Source organism: Penicillium robsamsonii, assembly GCF_028829455.1.
Source record: "Penicillium robsamsonii strain IBT 29466 chromosome Unknown utg000001l_segment0_segment0, whole genome shotgun sequence".
In the NCBI taxonomy this organism is placed as follows: domain Eukaryota; kingdom Fungi; phylum Ascomycota; class Eurotiomycetes; order Eurotiales; family Aspergillaceae; genus Penicillium; species Penicillium robsamsonii.
Genome location: NW_026643219.1, coordinates 4,252,355 through 4,276,557, shown reverse-complemented (window position 1 = coordinate 4,276,557; position 24,203 = coordinate 4,252,355). Strand labels below are relative to the sequence as shown.

General features: G+C 50.1%; 9 protein-coding genes across 9 annotated transcripts; 5 read left to right on the top strand and 4 right to left on the bottom strand.

Annotated features, from left to right (window-relative positions):
* Nucleotides 1-1,689: 1,689 nt before the first annotated feature.
* On the top strand, nucleotides 1,690-5,791 carry N7447_001681 (class I SAM-dependent methyltransferase; the record flags this gene model as incomplete). The annotated part of the gene is made up of 6 exons (XM_057225957.1): nucleotides 1,690-1,707; nucleotides 1,908-1,977; nucleotides 2,037-2,198; nucleotides 2,261-2,919; nucleotides 3,383-3,797; nucleotides 3,852-5,791. The coding sequence occupies 6 exons, from the start codon at nucleotides 1,690-1,692 to the stop codon at nucleotides 5,789-5,791; spliced, it is 3,264 nt and encodes a 1,087-aa protein (XP_057089973.1).
* Nucleotides 5,792-6,109: 318 nt separating this feature from the next.
* pup1 (proteasome core particle subunit beta 2) lies at nucleotides 6,110-7,076 on the bottom strand (the record flags this gene model as incomplete). Its single annotated transcript, XM_057225956.1, has 3 exons — nucleotides 6,110-6,769; nucleotides 6,837-6,884; nucleotides 6,951-7,076. 3 exons carry the CDS (start codon nucleotides 7,074-7,076, stop codon nucleotides 6,110-6,112), a joined length of 834 nt encoding a protein of 277 aa, XP_057089972.1.
* Nucleotides 7,077-7,623: 547 nt separating this feature from the next.
* Nucleotides 7,624-12,448, top strand: N7447_001679 (FG-nucleoporin NUP159; the record flags this gene model as incomplete). Its single annotated transcript, XM_057225955.1, has 4 exons — nucleotides 7,624-7,710; nucleotides 7,763-8,444; nucleotides 8,501-10,362; nucleotides 10,427-12,448. 4 exons carry the CDS (start codon nucleotides 7,624-7,626, stop codon nucleotides 12,446-12,448), a joined length of 4,653 nt encoding a protein of 1,550 aa, XP_057089971.1.
* Nucleotides 12,449-13,115: 667 nt separating this feature from the next.
* On the top strand, nucleotides 13,116-13,475 carry N7447_001678 (uncharacterized protein; the record flags this gene model as incomplete). The annotated part of the gene is made up of 1 exon (XM_057225954.1): nucleotides 13,116-13,475. The coding sequence occupies one exon, from the start codon at nucleotides 13,116-13,118 to the stop codon at nucleotides 13,473-13,475; it is 360 nt and encodes a 119-aa protein (XP_057089970.1).
* Nucleotides 13,476-13,724: 249 nt separating this feature from the next.
* N7447_001677 (uncharacterized protein) lies at nucleotides 13,725-14,083 on the bottom strand (the record flags this gene model as incomplete). The annotated part of the gene is made up of 2 exons (XM_057225953.1): nucleotides 13,725-13,851; nucleotides 13,953-14,083. The coding sequence occupies 2 exons, from the start codon at nucleotides 14,081-14,083 to the stop codon at nucleotides 13,725-13,727; spliced, it is 258 nt and encodes an 85-aa protein (XP_057089969.1).
* Nucleotides 14,084-14,664: 581 nt separating this feature from the next.
* On the top strand, nucleotides 14,665-15,445 carry N7447_001676 (uncharacterized protein; the record flags this gene model as incomplete). Its single annotated transcript, XM_057225952.1, has 2 exons — nucleotides 14,665-14,851; nucleotides 14,943-15,445. 2 exons carry the CDS (start codon nucleotides 14,665-14,667, stop codon nucleotides 15,443-15,445), a joined length of 690 nt encoding a protein of 229 aa, XP_057089968.1.
* A 396-nt stretch (nucleotides 15,446-15,841) lies between these two features.
* Nucleotides 15,842-17,369, bottom strand: N7447_001675 (telomere maintenance protein PBP2; the record flags this gene model as incomplete). Its single annotated transcript, XM_057225951.1, has 2 exons — nucleotides 15,842-16,810; nucleotides 16,872-17,369. The coding sequence occupies 2 exons, from the start codon at nucleotides 17,367-17,369 to the stop codon at nucleotides 15,842-15,844; spliced, it is 1,467 nt and encodes a 488-aa protein (XP_057089967.1).
* A 761-nt stretch (nucleotides 17,370-18,130) lies between these two features.
* N7447_001674 (uncharacterized protein) lies at nucleotides 18,131-19,217 on the top strand (the record flags this gene model as incomplete). The annotated part of the gene is made up of 2 exons (XM_057225950.1): nucleotides 18,131-18,316; nucleotides 18,366-19,217. The coding sequence occupies 2 exons, from the start codon at nucleotides 18,131-18,133 to the stop codon at nucleotides 19,215-19,217; spliced, it is 1,038 nt and encodes a 345-aa protein (XP_057089966.1).
* Nucleotides 19,218-19,447: 230 nt separating this feature from the next.
* Nucleotides 19,448-24,117, bottom strand: N7447_001673 (uncharacterized protein; the record flags this gene model as incomplete). The annotated part of the gene is made up of 4 exons (XM_057225949.1): nucleotides 19,448-20,007; nucleotides 20,060-20,138; nucleotides 20,200-23,732; nucleotides 23,799-24,117. 4 exons carry the CDS (start codon nucleotides 24,115-24,117, stop codon nucleotides 19,448-19,450), a joined length of 4,491 nt encoding a protein of 1,496 aa, XP_057089965.1.
* Between the last annotated feature and the right edge of the window lie 86 nt (nucleotides 24,118-24,203).

Genomic DNA, 24,203 nt, shown 5'->3' with positions numbered 1-24,203 from the left:
ATCTGCAGGCGCCTCTGACCCATTGTTGACGTGTGTTTTTTTTTGTTTTTTCCCCTTCTTTCACTCCGAATACTACTAATAATATATGTTATATAAGATAATAACGTTTTGATTCGGGGTACTCCGAGTACAGAACGCTCGATACATTTGTATGTTTGGTGTTTTTGTGGCACGCTTGGGAAACGCCTAGACACCTTTGTTATTTCCGTCTATGCCATACGTTAGGACCACGCCTTTTCATCAACGCTTGCAGCAGATGATAAAAGAGTAGTATGTTGTAGGTCTAGAAGTTCAGAATGACAACTTAGGCAGTCCGTACAACATATTGTATATCGATGTAATACAGAGTAGGTAATACTTTTACAATGCAGAAGTTCAGACGTCATAAAAAAAATAAACAATGAAAAAAGACAGTCAATATGCAGACCCGGATTACCGGAAACTATTGTACTCCGTACATGTTCCGTGATGCACTGCGACCATGTGCCCCTCCTTTTTTTTTGGAGCAATTTGGGGAGGAGAAAGCCCAGACATCTAGCCCCCGAGTGACGCTATTTCTGATGGATCACCTCTTTTCCCACCGCTAGGCCTAAATACAGTAAGAGTCTAGCAACAAGGGCTGGGTCGTGCATAAGTAAAAAAAAAAAAATAACCGAGAAAATGCGAGTATTGTGCAGTTCTGTACTCTTAATCTTCCGGAATTATCCCGACATTTTGATATTGGAATTCAAAACTGAAGATAGAAACCTGGATGCAATGACTGATAGGTCTTAGCGTGAGAACTGTACGATTGCTATATGAACATATGTTGAGGCAAAATCCCAATAGCTGCACGTCTCTACGGGACCACGGGGCCAAGAGTTTCTAGTCCTTAGAATTATTATCACATTCCAACTTTTTTGATTTTGATCCGAAGACATTAAGAAAAGGGGACCTCGGGGAATAACGGCGTTCCAACTATCATGCAGGATTCTGCAGTGTTGGAGATTGTTGAACCAAATCTAAAGCGTAAATCCCAGCAGCAAGGTTGAAGGCGGCCCGTGGCTGGGCGGGTTGCATTCCCGGCTAGCTGGAACCCACCTCTATTGGTCAATCGAGCCCAGCAGCCTTCGATCGTGAGAATCGAAATATGCCCTTAGTAACTTCATACATAATATGTCCCATCCTAGGGCCCCAAGAGGATCGGAAAAATAGTCCTAGGTTTGACCCAACTCCTTGGAAGATAGTAAATTCAGTGAAGGGAAAAGGTGTTTAATATTTTGTGTATCTTTTTGAATGGAACGAAGGAGAAAGGAGAAAAAGCCGTAAAATCAGGAAAAGTCATAATTTAATTCCGTCCAATTATTCTTCTCACTAAAATACCTCTTTTTCACAGAAACATTACATGGGGTACTCTTTCCGCTTTAATGAGTTTATGCCTGAAGCGCGCCTGAGTATCTTATTACTTTTCTCCACTTACCGGGATTTGCTTTTGCTTTTTGGACATTTCAAATGTCGATCCTATGAATTATAGTTGTCGGGACTGTCCGCCCTGCCAGATTATAACTTAACCCAAGCTGTCGGGCTCTTTCCCCTCTTCTGGATTTGCTTAAGTCTTTTCCTTTTCTTGGGACGAATCTGGCTTTTCGATTCTAGGAATAGCTTTTACAAAACGCCCTCATACCTGTTGATCCCGAGAACGAGGTGACCATGGGTTCCACAGCTCCTGTAAGTTGGTTTCTCTTATGAAACACGGTCCCCATATGAACACTCTATAATTATTGATATTCTGGCAATTTGACTGTTATCTTCTTGCTAACGTAAAATGATGCAGGTACTTCATGATGACGGGTAATACCTCCATTGGCCCTTCTCACCTGTCGTTTGCTTTACCAAATGACTGACCATATCATAACAGTGATACACAGTCATTGACTGACAGTGTAACCGATTATCCGGTCGAGAACGGAAGAACCTATCACAGATACCACGAGGGAGGTATGTTTGCAATACCAGCTCCGTCAGATCTCCCACAGTGTGGCTAATTCTGTCTTTAGCTTATGTATACCCCAATGACGAACAGGAGTTGGATCGCCTGGACATGCAACATCACATGTTCAAAATGGCGATGGACGGAAGGCTATTCCAAGTTCCACTCCAAGACCCAAAGCATATTCTTGATATTGGTACCGGCTCAGGAATATGGCCTATAGAGATGTGTATGATCACCCATCCCATTCCTAAGGTTCCTGTCTTACCACCTCAAATTGTCTTCCTGCAGCGGCCTTGTTTCCAAACACCGAAATCATAGGGACGGATCTATCCCCAGTGCAGCCAACAGAAGTACCGCCAAACGTCCATTTCCTGGTCGATGATGCTACTGAAGAAGACTGGATATGGGACCACGACTATTTTGATCTCATTCATACCGGCCACATGACCGGATCTGTGCCATCATTCAAACGCATACTACGTCAGTCATTCAAATATCTCAAACCGGGGGCATACATGGAATGTCAAGAGCTAGATCCCAAACCGGAATGCGACGACGAGACCATGCCTCCCGAAAACCAAGACGGGGGATATAGCGCATATGCTATGCACGATTGGGTAGACCTTAATGTGCGCTCAGGTCGTCAGTCCGATCCACCAAGACAATTCCGAATCGCCCATCAGATTGCACAGTATATGAAGGATATAGGGTTCGTCGACGTTGAACAACGACTCCACAAAATCCCCATAAACACCTGGCCACAGGACGAAAAACTAAGGACCATTGGAGCTTTCAGTGAGAGAAATTGGCTCGATGCCTTGTCAGGGTGGTCATATAAGCCTTTTCTTGCCCTTGGGTGGTCGAAACCTGAAATCGAAGTCTTCCTCGTGGATGTGAGGAAAAGTATACAGGACCGAGATGTCCATGCCTATCAGAACTTTTATGTGGTGACAGGACGGAAGCCCCTTCTCAATTAACCTAAACTGCTTCCTGGGTTCCTATTACCCCCCACGCTTTCTCGTCATGACTGTCTTACGTTCTATCACACCGTTCCATTATATCCTCTCCTAGATGATACCCTTGGTGGGCAAAATTTTGCATGCATTGCATCGGCGTTGTGTTTATGATCCCAATTTTTTTCTTTTTACCTTCTATATAAATCCATCTCTATACCTATATTGTTATGCGGACATTTGGCATACATCAGATGGTTCTACCGCTTTAACCGATGAAATGGCATAACATGACATTAAACCAGTAAGTAACATGTGTAAAACCAGAAAATTATGTCCAAAACAAATACTACGTACGGATAAAGATATGGTGTGGATATTGTGGACGGAGGTGATAAATGGAGGTCCGAAGATTGGCCTGTTGACCCGTCCACAGCTGGAGCGACGCGGATATTAGTCAGCATGCCAAGAATCGGAAAGCCGCCATGCGAAAGTTGATGCCAAGTGCTTGCGACAAGCCTTAGACAGCAATTGGCCTGCACATGCCATAGCCAATCCCATGTCTTTCGGCAGACATGCCTACCGGCATGCTCTCAAACCACCAGCTACTCCAACACTTGACCATCTCTGGATCAGCGATGACCTCCTCGCAGCCACGTTTCGTCGCTTCGCCAACGGTCAACGGCGCCATGGGAGCTGCGTCCCCGGACCATTGGAAGCACGGCGACGCCTAGCAAAGCGAAGAAACACCGCTCTGGCAAGCATAGGGGGAGGCACTGCCGAAGATATCGCGTGTTTGTTTGGCCGCAATGGGAGGGAACACATGAAATGGACCGACCATCCATGGCAGAGAGCGCCATTCGAAACCCATAGTATGTGTGACGAGATACATAACGCTTTGAGTATCTGTTAATCTTTCTTTGAAGGTCTCGCCGATAACTCTATAGGTCCTCGTACAGTACCTTTCTCCTTCAGCCAGAACCCGGAGCTTCAATCCGAATCCAGCGAATTTCAGACTACTCATGCTCCTCCGTCATACCTCACCAAGGCGGACCAATCTTCGCGCAAGCAAATGCTGGAGGGATTTTTGAATGGGAAGAATTGGGGTATTGAAGATGCGAGGGACTTCACTCGTCGGTTGAGAATTGACCTCCACCGGGAGCCGCGATATAGCCGACAGATATTCGAGCGGCTACTTGCTCGTTCAGACCCAGACCTTACAGAAGCAATTGCGTTCCTGGATGATCCGTTCCTAAATACCCGGGGATCGGGAAACTACGCTGCAGCGGTCGAAATCTTCGTTCGAACAAAAACGAAACGCGGCAAACGAACCGCTGTTTTGAATGCGATTAATCGTGCGTTAGAGTTGGGGTTGATTTCAACTGATGAGATCTGTCTGATCATTACCGCTTTACCGAATATCATCGTCGAAGGAAACAAAACTCTGGGGTCGTGGGACCATAAAGCTTTGTTGAAGCACTACCGGGGAATGTGGAAAGCTATTGGGTGCTGTAACATCCTCGGGTATCATGATCTGGACAGAGATATTGTTGATACTTGGCTTGGAGAGCTCTTGCGTACTCGCAGCTTTCGTTTTGCCGAGGAAATCATCATCGCAACCCATGATGCGGACAGTCGCAGCCAGTGGCCTTCTACTTTGGTTCAAGCTTGGTTGGAAACTATGGAAGTCGATTCGGAGACAAGCTTGCCATATCCCGACAAGATCTTCAGCCAGCTGGATGTGAACAGTGCGGCGGACTGTGTTATTCGTGTAACAGAGTCATTGGCTTCGTCTTCAGCAGACAGCGTCTCCAGGGACCGATTGCTTGAAAGATGGCGGGATTGCCTCTCCAATGCCGAAGTCATTTCGACTGTTGCCAAGTCACAGGTCTGGTTCGATTTCCCTCTCCCGTGTCTTCAGACACAGATCAAGCATGCCCCTCTGAGCCATTCAACTCAACGTCAGATCATCTTGCGACTCTGGCTTCTACGAACGCTTGGTCGATCTACTGGGCCCATGTATAACCAGAGTGTAAGAGCAACCGATCAACCGATCTACTCATTACTCAATCTTTACCAAACGGTGATACAAGATACCAGCGGAACATTCTTTCCGGACCTCATGCGGGAAATCCATGACCTCGATCTACCATACAACAGTCTTCTGATCCTAGCCCTGAACAAAAAGGGCAAAGCCTCCATTACCAAAACCACCCGCAGAACCCTCGAACAACTGGAAACCTCCCAGCTCTCCCTAGCAGAAGTGTGGAAAACCCCATCCATATATAAGGGAATACAACGACTCTTCCACACCACCTTCGAACAAATGTTCCACCGTATGGACCTCACCAACCCAGCCACAGTTGAAGAGATCCTGAATGTTGTTCGATCAGGCGACTCAAATAACATCTGGCCCATCCTCAGACTTCTCAACAACAACACCCCATTGAAGGTCAGCCTTCACAAAGCCTGGCAGCCCATTCCACACCCAGACGACAAAGTCCTCGTGCGATACCATCCCGGCCCGCGGGACAGCCGATGCCCCGATCCCCATGCTGCGGTCGACCTCATAAACCAGCTGGCAGTTTCTCTCTCCTGCTGCAAACACCTGACTCCGTGCCAGTCGTTCCATATGGTTCACTGGCTTTACAGATATCTTCGCAGACACGGCGGGCCCGTGGATCCGGAATTCGTGCGGGCTATGTATCATGCTGGTGTTGTGCGATACCGCCGCGACGGTCGCCGTATCTCGGCTACTCAGTATGAGTACATTCTTTGGATCGTTGGCAAGTTTGAAGGCCCCGGGGTTGTTAAAGAGCTTACTGCTCTGCCTCAGATTGGTGAATCGGGGCCTGACTGGCAGTAAATGTGGTATGTGAATGGATGTCTACACAAGAAATTTTTGTAAAGTAGAGCGATACGATATACCCCTGCTTCCATATATATCCCTTGCCCAGAGGGTGCTGAGCTGAGCATACAATTTACATGAGACACATCAAGTTTGAAAACTCCGATTTCCTGTCCTGGCCATACCTGCTCTAAACCTTGTAGCATAAACTCCACGAACAGTACGTCCGAGGTCTTGCCCGAGTACGATGGTACAGAAAACATAGTGGACGGAAGAAACCCATGCGTGCTTTAAACCAACCCAAGAAGACCACTGGTAGTGCATTTCCAAGAATATCTAAGTATCAACTTCCATGCTGTCCCCAGTAGCAAGGTTAGTATCACCGGACAGAGTTTCGATCGTGACATATTTCTTCATATCTTCCTTGCTGATAACCCTCTGGTCCAAATAAGCAGTGGTACCACGGGGGAAGCGGTAGTTGCGCTCCTTCTGCGGGCGTTCGTTGGGCTTCATGTAGTTGCGGAGCAGCTGGGTGGGCTGGTCCTTCTCGATCACACACACGTCGACGTTGCTACCAGAGCCCAGATCGTTGAAGATACCAGCCTTGATTGCCTCAGCGCAGATGTCGATGGCGCCCTGTCGGTCCAGGTTTGGCTGCCAGGTCGACTCAAACACCGACATCGCAGCTAGCGATCCGGATCCCATCGTCACATACGGCAGCTTGTCTGTGGATCCGTGTGCATGCACAGTGTACAGTCCCGTACCGGTCGGGTCGACGCCTGCAACAACCAGGTACGCTCCGATGTGGCCTTGGTACCGGAAGAGGTGCTGCTTGAGCATCGTCATACAGGTGATCACACGGGGGTCGCGGCCTGTTGATAGCGAGTGCAGTTCGACGTTGGAGCTGATGAGAGCCGTGGTGAATTCGGTATCGGCGGCGGTACCGGCTCCAGCACACCAGATCTTCGGCGCGATGTAGTGTAGCTTCTCGCAGTTCTACAGACAAAGAATATCAGATACCTCCCAAAAAGAAAATGCAGAAGGTTTGATCAGTATATCTTACCTTGTCTGCTACTATAGGACCGCTGGTAGCTCGGGTATCTGCTGCAATCTGTAATGGCGATTCGAGTCAGCTCCTTGGTCACTTTGGATCTCCTCGCATCGCTTGGGGCCGTACCACAACACCCTTATCGTAGACACAGCCCACAATTGTTGTACCGGTACTTGTGGCCTTGGGAAGGGGAACACCCCTGGCATGAAGCGCCGCATTGCGGTTGTAGTTTGTGAAGTCGAAGCCCGGCATCGTGACAACGCTGGTGTTCGCGACCAGCTGAACTGATTATCAAGATAGATAGTAGGTATAGAAAGAAACAGGAGCGAAATTCGAATATGAGGGGAGAACGAGAAGGATGGATGGACGAATGGGATAGCAAGCTGGAGATAGAAGTGAAGAGGAAGTGAGCTGTTTGGAGTGACGAAGCTCCCGCAGCCTAAATTGTCGCCTTAAACGTCAGGCACAAACAAGGTGTTTTTACCCGGACATTATTTTCGAATTCAATGCTCTTCTTTATGTAGTCTCTCTTGACTTCTCTTTCTAACCCTTTGCGCATCGGCGATACCCGTCGTGTCCCTTTTTATTCTTTGCTTGCCTTCTCATTCCTGGGAAGCCGCGCAACCTCAAGATTTTCGCGCATACTCTCAACCTTTTCTCCCGGAGTCCTCAGTCACTCTATCGACGTTCGCTCTCTACACCTCCCACCTCACCTTCACCTAATGCTCTCAGACATAGCTCTCCTTTAAGCGAAAGCACACGTTCTCTATCTGGGTCATTCAACTCGGAAAAGCTTAGAATGGCCTTTAACTTCGGTGCGTCCAGCCCCGCTGGGGGAAGCGCCTCTGCGGAGCTTGGTTCAGAGCTTCCGGATGTTTTTACAGATGTATGTCCACAACTATCACCCAACACGATCATTCTCTCTAATATAGCTCTAGGAAGTCGGGTTCAAAGGCGTCTCCGGGGATGCAAATATCCGCTTCCTCCCAACGGCATGGCCCGACGACGCGCTTCCTGCTCCTACTTCCTCACTTCTGGCTGTCGCACACACCAAAGGCCTCATTGTTGGCGCTGGTCCAGATGCACTGGTAATCAGCACCGCCGATGTTGTGAGAAAGTCAATCGAGGCGCCGGCTGGAGAAGATATGGAGAAAACGAAGCCATTTCAGCCCATCGCCACAATTCCCCTTCCTTCTCGTCCCACTCATGTGGCATTCACACCGGGCGATGACGGCTTGATTCTCGCCACTGAGAATGGGCCCGTAATCTCGATTTTCGATACAAACACCCTCGTTCAAGGAAATGCGCAGCCAGCGATCTCAATTCCCACGAATGGTGTGTCGCTGCGCGCAATGGTGCCAAACCCCGACCCTTCCTCCACACTTGTCGCGCTGGTCACTGTTAACGGCGAGCTTCTTATCGCCGATCTCAAGGCCGGGAGCCTAGTTCATGGACCCAATGGCCCGGTCCTCAAGGATGGCGTCAGCTGTGCTTCATGGAGCAACAAAGGAAAGCAGCTTGTTGCTGGATTGGCCGATGGCACTGGATATCAGATGACCCCAGATGGAACGAAGAAGGCCGAAGTCCCTCGGCCATCTGATTTGGAGGGAGATTGCCACAGTAAGTTCCAAACAATTGCCAGAACCAAAGATATGCTTTTACTCACAATTACACAGTTTCATCAATCTCATGGCTTGAAAACGATGTTTTCTTTGTGACATACACACCAAATGTTTCAGAGGATGATATGGGAATGAACCCACCTTCTTCATACTACATCATAACCCGCCGTAAGCAGGCACCGTTCCTCATCCAGAAATTGCCAGAAGTCTGCTCGACTATGGGCTTTATGCTGAAGCGTGGCCCCGCATTCCAATTTATCACCCGAATCAGAGACTATAAGCCTCACTTGAAAGATGTTTTGATCATCGCGTCAACTGCGTCGACAGATCTCGGACTGATCACGCGATCTGATCAACCTCTGGCGAACGATGAGCGGACTAAGCTCCATGTTGGTCAGTTCATGACCACAGAATTAAGCGATGACACCAAACGTGCCAGTGTCCCGTTGAAGGACTCTGGAGATGAGACATCCGTCATTGGCCTGGCACAAAATCTGTCAGCCACGGAAAATGTCATTGCACCGCTTCCAGGTTCTGATATCCTGGAGAGCTCGACGCCTCTTCCCGGGGTTCTTCTTTTGAATAATGATGGTATTCTCACATCTTGGTGGTTCGTTTACGCTGATTCCATTCGTCAAAACATCCCATATTCTGGATTGATTTCGTCTGGTCAGGCAACCCAAGCTCCATCTCAGCCACAGGCTATAGCTTCAACCCCGGCCGCAGCTCCTGCACAGCAACCTACATTTGGCCGGTCATCATTTGGAGCTCCAGCATTCGGCCGGTCAGGTTTCGGGGAGCCGGCGGGAGCTCCTGCCTTTGGTACCCCGTCACGCATGGGCGCTTCAACTATGGGCGCGACTGCTTTTGGGAAACCAAGCTCTCCGGCATTTGGCAGTCCGTCCCAGCTTGGTGGAAGCTCTACCCCGGCCTTTGGAAAGCCATCAACCCCGGCTAGTGCTCCCTCTTTTGGGACCCCCTCCCAGCCGGGCGCATCCTTCGGCACCCCCAGTACTCCTGGGCAACCACAGTTCGGGAAGTCTGGATTTGGAGTCATGGGATCTGGACTTGCACAGCCTAGTGCCCCAGCAAATCCATTCGGGGCCAGTGGAGCAGCATCTAGCGGTGGTGGATTTAGCTCTTTCTCCGGTGGAGGCGGCTTCAGTGGCTTTGCGACAGCAAAGTCGGGCGAGTCACCATTCGCAGCAAAGAAGTCAGACGAGTCACCATTCGCGGCAAAGAAGTCAGGCGAGTCGCCGTTCGCCGCAACACAGTCAAAAGGCTCACCCTTCGGAGCCGCCTCTTCTAGTGAAAGTGCTTTCGCTAAGAGCTCTGCCTCACCCTTTGGAGCCAAGCCTCAGACCTCGTTCCCACCTCCAGCTGCAAAAGAAGCCAAGAATCCCTTTGGTGGCGCTGCGCAAGGTGGCTTTGAACTCAAGTCTACCTTCAAGGACCAAGTCTCGCCTGCCAAAGATGAGCCAAAAGAAGACAAATCTTCTTCCGGGGCGTTCTCATTTGGTGGCTCCTTTGACAAGATGGTGTCAACGTCCCGCAAGGGAAGCTCGTCACCGAGTGAATCAATGGATGACACTGAAGATATCGAACCTGTGAATAAGGAGACATTCTCAATCTTCGGCGGGGCAAGCAAACCTGCTTCACAGACTCCCACATCAATGTTCAGTTCAAAGACAACGACTCCAGCCGGGAACACCATGTCGATGTTTGGCCCCAATGCCGACAAAAACCGCGTGACCAGCCCATTGTCAGTACTGTCTGATAAGACAGAGACACCCAAGAAGAATTGGCCTAACACATCAAGTATCGATGTGGAGGCACCATTGCCACCCGATTCCACCAGCCGGGCTAGTTATGCCGCCGGAGATACTTCTGCTTCTTCCAACGTGTCGAAGTGCTCCGTCGAGGATGCCCCCCTTCCTCCCGATTTCACTAAGGCGAAGAAGTCTTCACTAAAATCTGAAGATGACGCTCCTCTCCCCCCCCGATTTCCTCTCCCAGAAAAAGCCAGCCTCGAAGACCGATGATGCCCCGCTTCCTCCCGACTTCCTCACCCAGAAAAAGCCTGCCTCGAAGACCGATGATGCCCCGCTTCCTCCCGACTTCCTCACCCAGAAGAAGTCTGCACCCAAGACAGACGACGCTCCCCTTCCTCCCGACTTCCTCACCCAGAAGAAGTCTGCACCCAAGACAGACGACGCTCCCCTTCCTCCTGACTTCCTAACAAAGCCCAAAAAGCCCGAGGCTGTAGTTGTCCCTGAGGACGCACCTCTGCCGCCTGACTTTACTGCAAAGCCAAAAACTAAACCTTCCGAAGAGGCTGTCCCAATCCCAGATGAATCTGATGAATCAGGCATCTCCGACGAAGACTCCGAGGCCGCAGATGAGTCGAATTTCAGCGATAGCGGCGAAGAAATCACACATGATGAAGCATTTCTCGCTAAATCCAAGCCATCCGCTCAGAGCTCGTTTGGTGCAGTTTCCGAGCAAAGCTCCACCGGAGGATTCTTCAGCAGTCCTGCTCGAAACGCGGATGACAAAGGCCGCCTTCCCCGCCAGCTATTTGGGGAGATGCCCAAGCAACCACTGCTTCCTCCCCCGGGCCCCATTTCCCAAGGTAATCGTGAGCCCTACCGGTCACCGAGCCCGGTTAGGGTCGGAGGGAAAAAGAACGTGCTATTCTCTGAGAAATCCCATAGCCGTAAGGGGTCCACAGGCGCGTTGCACTCGCGCAAGGCATCTCTTACCCAGATTGCCCAGCGTGATGGCCAGTTGAGAAAGGCCAGTGACGTTGCTCGCGAGGAGCAAGAGAAGCAAGCACGCGCACATGCAGCAGCTCAACTTCAGGAAGATGATGTTCTATCTTTGTCAGACGATGACGACGACGATAGACTCCGCGATGAGCTGGCTCAACCTGTTGAGCCCGTTGATACCCTGGATCCATTTTTGGCCCATCAAAACTACATGGGCGAGACCGCAAAGCCAGGGATTGCCGGCCAGGTCGAACGACTCTATCGTGACATCAACTCTATGGTAGATACTTTGGGTATAAATGCTAGGTCATTGGCGGGATTCCTTCTGTACCAGCAGCCCAATACGCCCTCTGATATTGATGAGTGGGTGATGGTCCTCAAGAGCGACCAGCCCGCTGACATTCTCGACACGAAGATGACCTTGAAGGACATTGAGAGATTTGAAGAAATGATTGCTTCGATTGTGCAATCATTGGACAACCAGCGGGTACAAGGAGTGGATGAAAAGCTCGATGCATGCCGTGACCTGCTCACAAAGCAGATCGTCACCTTGCGAGGCCAGTTTGCAAGCATCCGCAAGACCCTTGACGCACACACTGACATCGGCGCTATTCTCGAAGCACCACTTTCTGCCGAGCAAGGTGCGCTCCAGCATGATCTGCGCACCATATTCACCAATATCCAGGTCAAGATGACCGCGCTTGAACAGGCAGTCTCTCTCCTGCGTGCCAAAATTGCCGATATTCCGCAGGCGAATAGGACAAGCAGAAACCGGCCAACCGTCGAGGCTGTCACCAAGACCATTACTACTATGATGAGCATGGCTGAGGGAAAGAGCACAGACATCGATGTTCTCGAGGCACAGATGCGCAAGCTCGGCGTGGACATTGCTCCCACAGGACCCCCAAGCCGCGAGGCGTCCCCATTCTCTACTCCTCGCAAGAACATTGCTGGCCGTATTCCCATGACTCCTGGGTCACGAGGCTCGATTGACGGTAGCGCCTATCACACCCCCGAGTCCGTTTCGCGCGGTCTCAACTTCCGTGCCAGCATCAATGGCTCGGTGAGACACAGCCGTCTCCGCAGCGTGGAGGGTGCTGGCGAGCCTGCCCTCCCGCAAGAAGACGCCATCGAATACAAGGCCAAAAAATCACGTCGTCAGCACTTGAATGCCAACTTGAAGAAGGCCTTCGAGGACAAGCAGGCCAAGGTGCGCGGCGTCGATGAGTGGTAGTTTTCTTCTCTCTTTCTTCTCATTTCTCATTTGCTTTCATTTGGTTTTTCTCTCACGATTCTTATCCGAGATTTGGGGAATTTGCTTTCAGCGTGGATTGGTATCAGGTGGATGGTCTTAATTGGGCCAGGGAGTCATGGCATGCACATACGTACGTAGCGGATCTTTTTTCAGCGCTACGATGAGTGGCGAAATTAGCTATCAAATGCAAGCCCTATCTACATGCAGTTCTTTCCGTAAGCTTACCTCCTGACGAGGTCTAGTTGTCAAGTCCTGTATTCGCATGCGGAACTGCTTCCAAGGTTGGAAGTCGAACTTGACCAGCTCCCTATCTTTAGACACATCCATAGCGCTTGACAAAGAATGTAGTTCGATCAATGGCATAGTCAGGGCAGGAGTAACAAAGGCAAAGAGAATGCACATCCTTACACCTCGAGATAGAACAAGACTAGCTTCAAGGTTGTTCATCAAAGACAGATATATCTTTGTTGTATATAAAGCCATTATATAATGCATGTCAAAACGTCTTTCTTCTAGCCTACGACGTAAAACCCATATAAAAGGCCGATGTCCCCGAGTCTACATTAACACCACCAGCACCACCAGCAACCCACTAAATATATATCCAACCCAACCCTCCCATAAACCAATTTCATCTATCAGCAAGATGCCAGAACGCATGTTGGATAGGTGTCCTTTCATAGTGAACTCCGAGCGTATGGTGGACCCCGAGGACGTCACCGCTCTTTGGATTACTATAGATTTCCCCGAAGCAATGAAGCATACTCATAGTGATGAACAGCTGATGGAGTTTGTGGTTAAGCAGATTCAAAGCCACAATACCGGTATCTTCACTTCCGCACAGCATTATAAGCGACACTTCTGTCTCTCGTTACCAATTGTTAAATTCCCTAAGGAAGAGAACTTCATTGATTTTATGGCTCAGGCTGAGGCTCTGGCAATCTGGTGGCTCAGAGAAATCCGCGCGCAGAAGGTGCATCTTGATCGGGAAGTGCTTTTCCTTTAGTTCGACAAGGAAACAGTTATGTGCGAGAAGACCTCCAAAAAGACATCCACAAAAGGTGCATAAGCTGTCGGACTATCCTTGTATCGGATTAAGGCAAGAAGTATGTGGAGGTGTGCAGTCGATAGGGTTCTCTAAAGTTATCTAATAGATGAATATAGCAGCTATGTTGAAATGAGAAAAGGGACAAGGCCCCAGGAAAGACGTATATTTTCATAAGTAGCCAATAACACCTCAACCGTAAGTCCCGGTTTATGGAATCCATATTTTGATCAAATTCCCCAGTCTGCGGTTCTGGCTCGACAAATTTGAACCGCAACCAGTGTCAGGAAGTGTTATTTGGTTGCCTTTCAACCAAATCTCAATATTAACAAGATATCTATAGCAGATAGATTAGTTGAGTACCAAACGCGAAAGGACCTAGAGTGTCAAAGAAGCAGACATTAGAGGTCCTGAAAGGTATACTCAGCACCTTCTTACCCTAGATCATGTTGCGAGAACAAAATCACAATCCGCATCAACTTGTGGAGTATCTCCCACTGCACAGCCAGGAAGTTTCCAACACGGCGGTTCGATTCCGCCGAGGAACCAGGCGCACTCTCGGACGGCATCCATGCTCAGGCGAGGCGATAGCGATGTGGGTATCTTTGGGTTTGAGTGGTCACCAGCGTCCACAACCAATGGTAATACACATGTATGAGATGAGCCATAATTTCAGTTTGGGACAAGATGAGAAGCCACACGATCAAGAGCTCATAAGCGATCAAATGGAACAACATGAGGAAACCCACAGATTCCCAGAAGACCATCCATTTCACTAGGCGGAATGTGAGGCTAGGGCAGAAGAGCCAGATTGAAAGGAGAGTGATGAAGTACAGTTCAGTTGCTGTAAGCTTGGATGGGAGAGATAAGCCGGACATCATTGTGGATATGTATGATTGCATGATATTGAGGAAAGGGATGAGAAGGGATTAGAAGAGAAGAGACGAAAAGAGAACTCAGGTGCTTGGCCATAATTCTATTGAATATACTATCTAGGTAACTGTATAAGGAAGGAAGAAAGGAAGGTGCCAAGGTAGTTTCCTAATTGGGGTTCTATGTTATGAGTGACATCATCCCGTGACATCAGCCATCTGTATTTTGATGTTTCTCCCAACAACCACACTATCATTGAGAAAAGCACTAACCCATCATGTCTCAAAATGTTAGTCAGGTCATCTTTTTCCGCGTCAAATCTTCCGTCAAGCCCGAAGATCCATCCAGCGAAGAAGGCGAGGCTCTACTGAAGATCTTCCGCGCGACCCAACAGCAAAGCGGTCATGAGAACTCATCCTGGGGACGCACTTCCGAAGACGAAGACGCCATCGTCTGGGTTGTAGGTGAGTTCAGCATCCTCTAGAAACAACCCTCAAGCTATAATATACCCACCTCCCCACAAACCTACAAGTTACAGCCTAACCAAACCAACAGAATGGACGGACGCCCGCGGCTCAGTAAACATCCGACAGCTTGACCCCTTCCTGGCCCCAGACAATCCCCAGCCGCCATCGTCACTTCGCATCACTTTTAGCCCACCACTCTCCAGCACAGAAACTCTAACCAAAAACCCCGTGACTGAGCTGTGCACGCTGTCGTTCCCGAGTGACCTCGAAGTGCTAGCAGTAAGGAAGGTCAATGCGGACTTGATCAACTTCCGCACTGCACTAGTCGAGCAGCTGCCACAGTCAGCGGGGCCGCGGTCGTGGTCGATGGGGCATGTCGACCGGCCGAGTAAGCTGCCGCACGAGAAGAGTCCGACTGGGGAAGCATTCGCGCACCTCCTCGCTGTTGGTTGGGATAGTATAGAGACGCACCTCAAGGTCAAGGCGACAGAGAAGTTTGCCGAGAGTATTGCGCCTCTGAGAGAGAAGATGCTGCCGCCTATTCCTGGATTGGAGATGAAACATGTCAGTTTTCAAAAGATTGAGGGTTAGGTGTTCCAAGGAGGTAGAAAAAGAGCGGCAAGAGGAAAAGAGAGAGAAGGAAAAGAGAGCGAGGCGTCGTGGATTAGTGTTGGGGGGTTGGATGTAATTTGAGCTGTGTTGCGTGAATCATAGAATGTCGGTGGTAATTAGAGCAGGTAGTGGAATGGGAAAGGGCTACTTGATTCAAAGGGATAATTGCGGGAATTGTTATTAGAAAGGCAAAAAAAAAAAACCAAATCACACGCCCTGGAATAAGATACAACAAGAAAGTAAAAGGAAAAAAAGGAATAACACCCTGAGAGAAAGCGAAGGCAAAGAAAAAGAGACTTCATTAACCACCGTAGACTTTTGGGCAGAAACCCCGCAATAAGACTCTCATAGAAAGCGTATGTTACGCTGCTAGACTTAGATCCGGTGTTTCTCACTCTCTGGTCCATCCGTTAGATCCTGGGCACAAGAAGCTTCGTCCTGGGAAGGGGAATACGAACCAAGTCGGGAATAGAGCATGTACAAAGCCATCTGGTTGCACTCCGCGGTACCAGTGATAGTAACCAGACGCTCGTTGCTGCTCTCTTGGGGCTCGTTGATCTTGATGACACTGCCGCTGAGATGGCGTATCTCGTTAATTTTAGCGCCACCCTTGCCGATGATGGCGCCAACCATGTCATTGGGGATATAGATCTGCTGAGTCAGTGGCTGACCGGGTATGGCGCCGCCCACGGGAGCAGGGGCAGTTGGAGGTCCACGGCCAGGGGTCGGCTGCTGAGGACCGCCAACGTAGGGAGCGGGCTGGTGGGGTCCTGCGCCGCCGTAAGGGGCATGGGGAGCGGCGGGGAAGTGCATTGGGGTCTGAGGGACAGGAGCAGGAGCTGGCTGACCGGGCAGGTAGGGAACACCGAATGCACCGGCACCGGCACGGTTGGAGTGAGGGTGGTGACGCTTGAAAGTCTCGGGGTGGCCATATTGGCCGCCGGCGGGCTGAGGAACGTACGGCACAACCTGCATACCACCAGGGACAGCACCGGCAGGACCACCGCTGCGAGTGGCATATGCCGAAGCCGCGGGGCCGCCATAACGTTCTGACAGCTGCTCGACCAAGGTGACGGCAACATAGTAGGTAGCAATGTGGACAGCATCCGCAACACCGAGGATAACAAGGGACCGTTCGGTGGACAGGGGCAGGCAAGCATCCGAGGCGTTCAGGCGAGCGCCGGAAGCCTCCTGGATCTCGCGAATGCGGCTGCCACCCTTGCCGATGATGGAGCCGATTAGAATGTGAGGAATTAGCAAACGCAGAGGGTACGTCTTGGACTGGGCAGTGGAAGGGGCCTCAAGGGGTTCATTGTTAAGGGTACGGATGATTAAACCAAACGCCTGGTGTTTGTCATTAGCAAATCGAATATTCTTAACCAACCCATTAAATGGGATAACTAACCTTGGCAGCAGCATCCTGGGGACCGCTGACGGTCAGGATACGTTCCACTGCACCACGAGAATAATCACTGACAGTGCACTTGGCACCGGACAGACGACGAATCTGGGACACGTTCTCACCTCCCTTTCCAATCACGGTGGCTGCCTCCGGGCTGGAGATCACAGCACGGATGTGAACCCAGCTCGACTCGTCCTGGGGGGGTTGGTCAGAGCCTGCTCGGTCGGCTTGGGAAGCTGTTGATTGGATAGGTTGGGTGTCGACAGGGAGACCCTTGCCATTGGGTGCATCAGGAACCACAGTATCTCCCTGGGTATCCTTGGCACCTTCGACAGTAGGAACCTGGCTACTGGATACATCTGTTTCCGCCTCGGCATCGCTCTTGACTACTTTGTCCAGCGCTGGGCGCTTGGCCTCAGGCTGGTCATTGGGACCGGAGGGCGACGAAGGGTCCTCGAGAGGACGCTTGGTCGATTGAAGGTTGGATGGAGAAGCCGACATCTTGAATGCTCTGTGCCTGCTGTTTGTTTTCACTTACAAGTGAAATCGGAAAGGTGTCAAGAATGAAATCTTCTTTTATGATCGTTTTATGTACACCAGAAATTCCCACGGAAGGTGCTGGTGCTGGCGATCGGAAGGGGAGATTGGTGCTTTGAAAAGATTGGAGAGGCTGTGAAGGAAAGGTGGTACTGAGGGAGTGCCGATGTAAGACGGGAAGTGTAGATTCAAGTGAGAGGGCTTTGCTGTCACGACCGGGGAAGCTTCACGGGGGGTTGCCGAGATGCTCGAAAGGGATAAGGAAGCGGAAAGGGTGAAAAAGGGATCCTTGGGTGAATGCGATGGGAAATAGGAAATGAGGCAAGTAAGATATCAAGCGCCAGAAACCGTTGCCTGCTGTACCACACTGTAGCCTCCGATAACGTCTGAATCTGAGGTCAAGGTGTGTGGGCTAAACTCGAAACTGACGAGTTAATAGTTTGATTGATGAAAACGTGGTAGAAAGGCCAAGAAAGGCGAGAACAAGGAAATTGATGAAGGTGATGAAACGAAATCCCGGTGATTAAGGAGAGGAGGTAAAGTTGACGATGGGGGAAGGAAGTCGAGGGCGCGATGCTTGGTCACATGACGTGTTGCATGGGCGTGATGCATCTCGTCTCGTGTTCAATATTTTGATTGCATTTTACAGGTCTAAATGACAATATCTAAAAATATTCTTGTTACTTTTGAAAGGAAACATTTACATTTCGCGTTACTCAATAAGCATGGATGTATCCGACCAAACCGTGCAGAAGATCCAGAAATTCGCACAAAAACGCCAAGAAGCAGAGTATGAGGCAGCAAAAGAGCCTCTCAGTGGAACTGCATTGCATGTCTACACGCGACGTTTAGATGCAACCTTGAAAGGACTTCAAGAGCAAGTCAAGCGCCAGCAAGAGGAATTGAACAGGGTATGTTACTCTCACTATGGTAGAATGCCCCGACTGACATGTGTTATAGCTGCGGGAGCTCAATTCCCTTGACCTAACAGAATCGGGCACCGATTCCTGGTCCCGTATTTCTCAAGCCCGACGGGCCAAGAAAGCATACGACTCGCTTCTCAAGTCCAATGATGAGCTCCCAGCAACAGACTCGGTGTTGCCATCACTTCTAGCCATAGAAGAAACTGCACGGCTTGTTCAAGAAAACAAGGTCTCGGTTACAATGACCGCCGAACATCTATCTGTGGACCGCGAGCGCCTACGAGTCGAAGAGGCCAATCTACGCGACTCTCAATCAATCGCAAACGGACTCCGAGAGCGGATTCAGAGAATCCGCAATGCGAGCACGAGAAAGGAAGAGCAGACTCCGTCACAGGTGGCACGCGAGCAGCTCGCCCTGCAGAAAAAACAAAATAAAGAACTGGACCGCACCTCCGCGAGCCTCAAGGTTTCATTGGATAAGTTTATCGATGAGACTCTTGCTCCAATGCTTGCCGCTGAGGATCTAGGAGGCCCGACTGTGGGCGATGATTTCGAGGTGTCGGATGCTACGCTGAAGGCAGGTTATACGGCACACGGCAAGCCCAAGAAGCAGAGAGAGCTGGCAGAAACGGATGACGGATCACAGCAGCGGATTGATAAGTTTATGAAACGCAACGCGGACCAGCCTTCCACAAACAAGAGGGAGGCAGCTGCGAAGGAGATGCATGGTCTTCTTGACGCTATGTTGGAGGCTGACTCCTCCTACATAGATTTGGAGCGCGATTCGGCGTCTTCGAGGTTCCTCATAAGAGCCAAGGTCGCGCAGTTTCACCCTCGAGATGCACGGCGGCTTCGATTGATTGATTTTGGTCGCTCACTAGGGAATTGAATGTGGAAGTTTCCACGATTGAATGACAATATGGTATTATTAATTCGTGGATGTGTACATGTATCTTCTTATATCCTAGTCTTGTAAACATGTTAAATACCAACCTGCACCTATGAAGACCCCTGAATGACCCCCTGTAAACCATGAGAAAACACCTAGAGACGCTTGTGTAAACGCCAAATCAATCATAAACATCTCGACAAAAGGCGGGGAAGAACGATAACAAGACATCAAATAGGCATCATTCCAATCGTGGACTTGGGGGGTTTGGCCCTGGCGTTCTTTCGTGGCGCAGATGACTGGCTTGTAGAACGTTCGCCGGATTTTGCTTTTGATCGCGCACCTTTGCCTTTCCAGCTGCCAGTGGAGCCTTGTTTCCGTCGTGTTGGTCGTTTGCCACTGGCAGGCTGGCGTTTGCGACTCTTGGAGGCAGAAGGCGCAGTGCCGGATTCCCAGTCGTCACCAGAGTCATACCCTGGAGATGCTGGAGGAGGGAAGTAGCGGCTTGTGATATTTTCGGCTGCATTGCTGGGTGCAGTCGAGACGGGATTATCTAGATTGAAGGTGGAAACCTCATCCATGAACAAGTCGTCGTCACTATACTCGTCGCTGCTGCTGAGATTGATGACGTTGTGGTGATTGGGATCCGGGACAATGCCGCTGGTCTCTGCTTCCTGTGTCATTTCCAGGTAGCGCCGCTTTGCATTATCTACCAGCCCCAGGATCTGCCGGCCATAGCGTTGCACCTTATCTTTATCGATGCCCGGGATCACAGAAAGCTCAGCAAGATCTATTACGTTGTTAGTTAGGTCTTCCGATGTCGTCGAAGTATGAGTATTTACTTTTGGGGAAGGATATTCCGATATCACGTAGCACCTGATCAGAAAACGGTTGGCACCGAAGTCCCTTCTTAACAACAAGCTATAGCAGTTGTCAGTTTCTTGATGGTGTGTACCAATAGGCAACTACAGAGATCACTCACGTCTTGAAGCATGATTTTGGCATGCTCTTGGAAGTCCTCCACGACTACACGATGCATATGATCAAGTCGATCCAACTTCTGATCGCTGGTGATTGGAGGACCCATCTCACGTGTATTCGCGCGGCGAGACTTGCCGGTGGTTCGAATCGGTTCGAAGCCATCACTATCCTCACCGGCCGAGAGATGTGCGGCTGGAGCATCAGTGTATTGATAACGGTCAAGGCGGCGGTCTTGAGCAGCTTGCACTGGAGAAGAGACCATGGTGGACTGAGGATCGCTACCTGAATTGCCAGACTTTTTCTTCTGCGCGGCGCCCGAGGGCTTGCTCTTGGCTTTAGCCTTACTATTCGGGGATGCGCGAACCTGTAGTTTCATTTGCCGCTGGCCACTCTCATACTCTGCTGCACGGCGGCCGAGGATGAGATACTGAACAGCAAAGTCGCTTTTATTGATCACGTTGTCTTCGGCCAATGCGTCTTCACCCAGCAGCCGGTAGAACAGACGTTCGGCTGCTGCACGGTCGAGATCAGATCCCTTTCCATACCCCGGCATCTTGCGATGCCCTGGAGATTTGGGCCGTTTACAGTCACCGCGAAGTATGTCACAGCAGTAGAGCACAGTCACCTTCTCCTCCATATTCTGAAATTGTCGCACAATCTTGATGGCCCAGGATGCCTGCTCAGTAAAGTCATGCAGCTCAAACACCAAACCGGACTTGCAGTTATCACAAGTGTTGTTGCAGTCCTCCTGGCGGAAGTATTCCGCAAAATAAGCGAGGACTTGCACTCGCCTGCAATCGCTACGGTTCTCACAAAATTGAACCACATTCCGCAACATCTGTTTTTGACGGCCTTTTTGCTGACCACTGCCATCCCCGGCATCAATCATCCGCTTCAAAGTTGCTGTGTCCCTGTAGCCGTAGTAAAGATAGCAGCCAGAACGCTTGCCGTCTCGACCAGCACGACCGGTTTCTTGATAATACCCCTCGAGACTCTTCGGGATACTGTGGTGCATGACGAATCGCACATCGGCCTTGTCAATTCCCATTCCGAATGCAATGGTGGCAACGATGATATGTACTCGGCCCAGCTGCCAGTTACTCTGAGCTTTCGATTTTGCGTTTGAGGTCATACCCGCATGATAAGAACATGCCTTGAGGCGGTACTTTCCCTGTAGATCCTCTGCAACTTTGTCGCACATCTTTCGCGAGAGGCAGTAGATAATTCCGCACTGATTCCGGTATGAGTTTGTAATGGTTTCTGCCATGCTGGCCAAAACTTCATCATTCTTTCCCTTCGACCGTACCTCGTAGGTGAGATTAGGACGGTTGAAACTCTGCAAAAACACTTCACAGTCGGTGATTTTGAGATTGTGCATCACGTCAACTTTGACATTCTCAGTGGCGGTGGCTGTGAGAGCCATAACCGGTACACCAGGGAACCTGGCTCGAACCTCTCCTAGCTCTTTATAATCAGGTCGGAAATCGTGTCCCCATTGACTGACGCAGTGGGCCTCGTCGATGACCAGGCGTGCTAGTCTGTTTCCTCGATGAAGCTTATCAAGGGCTCTGATCAAGGCTTGGCTTTTACTGAGCATCTCAGGAGTGATGTACAGGACCTCCATCCCCTCGCCACCTGCATTTGAGAGCTGGTTCATGATCCAGGATTTTTCCACTTGATCGGTGTCGCCGTTAACCATAAATGCCTTAACGTTCAATTTCCGGAGCTGTGATACCTGATCCTCCATCAGACTCAGCAATGGAGATATCACGATCGTCACCCCCGTTGTGCGTCCACCCGTAACTATAGAAGGTAATTGATAGCATAGGGACTTTCCTCCTCCAGTAGGCATGAGAATGAAAGTATCTTTGCCGGAAAGTGTTGCATCAATGGCTTCAAGCTGATTAGGTCGGAATCCGCGGAGGTGGAATCGGTCTTTCAACACTTTCCTTACTTCTTGAGACCATGGATGGTTTGACCAGAAGGCGCTATGACCGGGCGACTTCTTCGGAGCGGGGGCCTTGGGGGCGTTGCCAGACGTCTCTGCGAAAACTTTGCGGGGTTGACTGGCTTGCTCACGAACGGGTATCTGATGAGCACCATCGAAATCCCCTGCCGCCTCTAATATCTCATCGTCGCTGACATTCCAGTCGAACTCATCAAGGTCCATAGAATCCAATGGCGGGGAGCCCATATTCCGAGAAATGGAGTTTTCATAGCTATCCGGCCGATGTGTCTCTTTGGTCTTTCTAGGACTTGTTGGAGGAAAACGCTGTTGGCCACGGAATTCAGTGTTCAAATCGGCCCGCGAAGAAGAGAAAAGAGGCTCCCGTGGGACTGCGTGAGCTTCAAAGGTAGGCTGAGTATGTTTCATGGGAGGAGGGTCGGATGGACAATCGTGTGCCAACTCGAGGATGTTGGCTTGGGATAGAAGCTGGCAGATTTCTTTTTCGGTTCGCTCCAACTCTGCCTCGACTGCTCGACTCTGCGCAAGCTCTTCTGGCATAGTTGTCGGGTCTAAACCTTGCGAGATCACACATATGAGGTTTTGCTTTAGGTTTTGCTTACGAGAAACACTGCCCTTGTGCGTGTTTTGATGCTTTTGCAGCAATTCAATTACCTCGATCTGAGAAACAAGAGTCTTGTTCTCGGCGATCAATTCTGGGACTGGCTGACCCTCCATGGCCTGCTGATAAACTATCTCAGAGTTCTTCTGCAGAGTCGACCTCAATTTGGAGATTGCATGACCAAAAGCATTGTTTCCAAGGGCCAAGAACTTCAAAAGATCCGGATCCTTTTCCTGTGAGTTGGACGGCTTCGACCAAGGTGTTAACGGGATAGGGTCTTTGGCATCTGCCCTTTTCTTCGGCTGAGTCGATGGTTGCGCAGTTGGAAACGCTGCTTTGGGTGTAGATTCCAATTGTGAATGCTTGATCGCGATCTTTTTCTCGTTCGCCGGCGTAGTCATCTCGGGGAGTATTGGGTACAGACTCTCCTCGGCATCCAGGATCATCTTATCGGCGGGATCTTCATTATTGGCCCAGTCGTCAAAGAGATCCTCGTCATCATCTGAATCCGCAATAACTCGTTTCCGGTGGCTCCGTGGAGCAACAGGTGAATGATATTCGGGTCGTTTTGCCGCGCTTGTGGGGTTTGTTTTAGTTGTTTGGGTTGTCTGGGTTGTCTGGCGTGAAATTGTGGGCTGTTCCGATATAATGTCTCTAGCGGCGGGAGTTCGCACTTTCGTCGCATGTTTCGATGGGGAAAGAAGATCAGATGTGTACTCGTCACTTTTGCGCTTTTTACCGCGTTTTTCACGAGTTCCGCATGGTGTGCTTTCTTCTGCCCATGATACGCGGGGCTCACCAGCCGGGATAGTATCCGAGGATGATAGGATAGATCGATCAAGCTCCCCTGTCAGATCAATCGATTCAATATCATCGTGTCCAGGCGCGTGGAAACTGTCTGGTCGCAATGGAGTTGACTTTAGCGGGGCAGGTTTGTATGATGATAATGGTGGTTCTCGAAAGGACTCTGATCATCGTGCAGATTGCGTCAATCTAATAATCCCCACATAATTCGGCTTACTCGGATACATACCTCGCGCTTTGCTTGATTGCTTCGGCGAAGCCCGTTTCTTTGTGGTTGACGGAGTGCTGGTGAGGACCGCGTCGTGTCGGCTCAGCATTCGAGGTTTGCTCGCCGATTGAGGTAGCAATCTAGCCATTGATAAATACGTCTCATCCTCCACGTCTTCAAGGATGTCATCGAGGGTCGCGAATTCGTCAGTGGGGGAGATTGCTTGCTGCGATGCGTGATTGTTGCGTTCAGGCAAGCTGGATTGAGCCAGAGGAAGGTGGAGAGGTTTCCCTTGGGTTATCAACCATTTAAGATGAGTCGCTAAGTTATTCTTCGTCATGGGGGCCTATTGCTATCATGGCCGTCGATCTTGATATTTGGAGCAGTACAATCGCGAAACTGATATGGACGCGTCGGCACGTGAGC